This window comes from Penaeus monodon, chromosome 33 (assembly GCF_015228065.2).
Source record: "Penaeus monodon isolate SGIC_2016 chromosome 33, NSTDA_Pmon_1, whole genome shotgun sequence".
NCBI classification, from domain to species: domain Eukaryota; kingdom Metazoa; phylum Arthropoda; class Malacostraca; order Decapoda; family Penaeidae; genus Penaeus; species Penaeus monodon.
This window is the reverse complement of record NC_051418.1, coordinates 35408862-35409081: the sequence shown is the minus strand read 5'-3', so window position 1 is coordinate 35409081 and position 220 is coordinate 35408862. Positions and strand designations below refer to the sequence as shown.

Below are 220 nucleotides of genomic sequence, written 5' to 3'. Positions count from 1 at the left end.
CAAATGAGGAGGCACAACATTTCTGAGTAATTACCTGAAGAAATAGACAATGCCATCATCAAGATCCATGGTACAGGATATGATGTCCCCACACTGCCACATAGCACCATACTTGTAAGTAGCAACATTCCACTTCCTTTGGCGATTTCCATCATAGGCATATGAATCCGGAGTGTCTCCTGTCAATGGCAAAAAGAGATCACAACAGAGGCATAGATGT

General features: G+C 42.7%; 1 protein-coding gene across 1 annotated transcript in view; it reads right to left on the bottom strand.

Annotated features, from left to right (window-relative positions):
• Nucleotides 1-220, bottom strand: part of LOC119594431 (E3 ubiquitin-protein ligase RNF123-like) — a gene marked incomplete at its 3' end in the record, with an annotated part of 13922 nt that overhangs the window by 9167 nt on the left and 4535 nt on the right. The window contains 1 exon segment of the mRNA XM_037943491.1: nucleotides 35-179. Within this exon segment, the coding sequence (XP_037799419.1) occupies nucleotides 35-179 (145 nt within the window).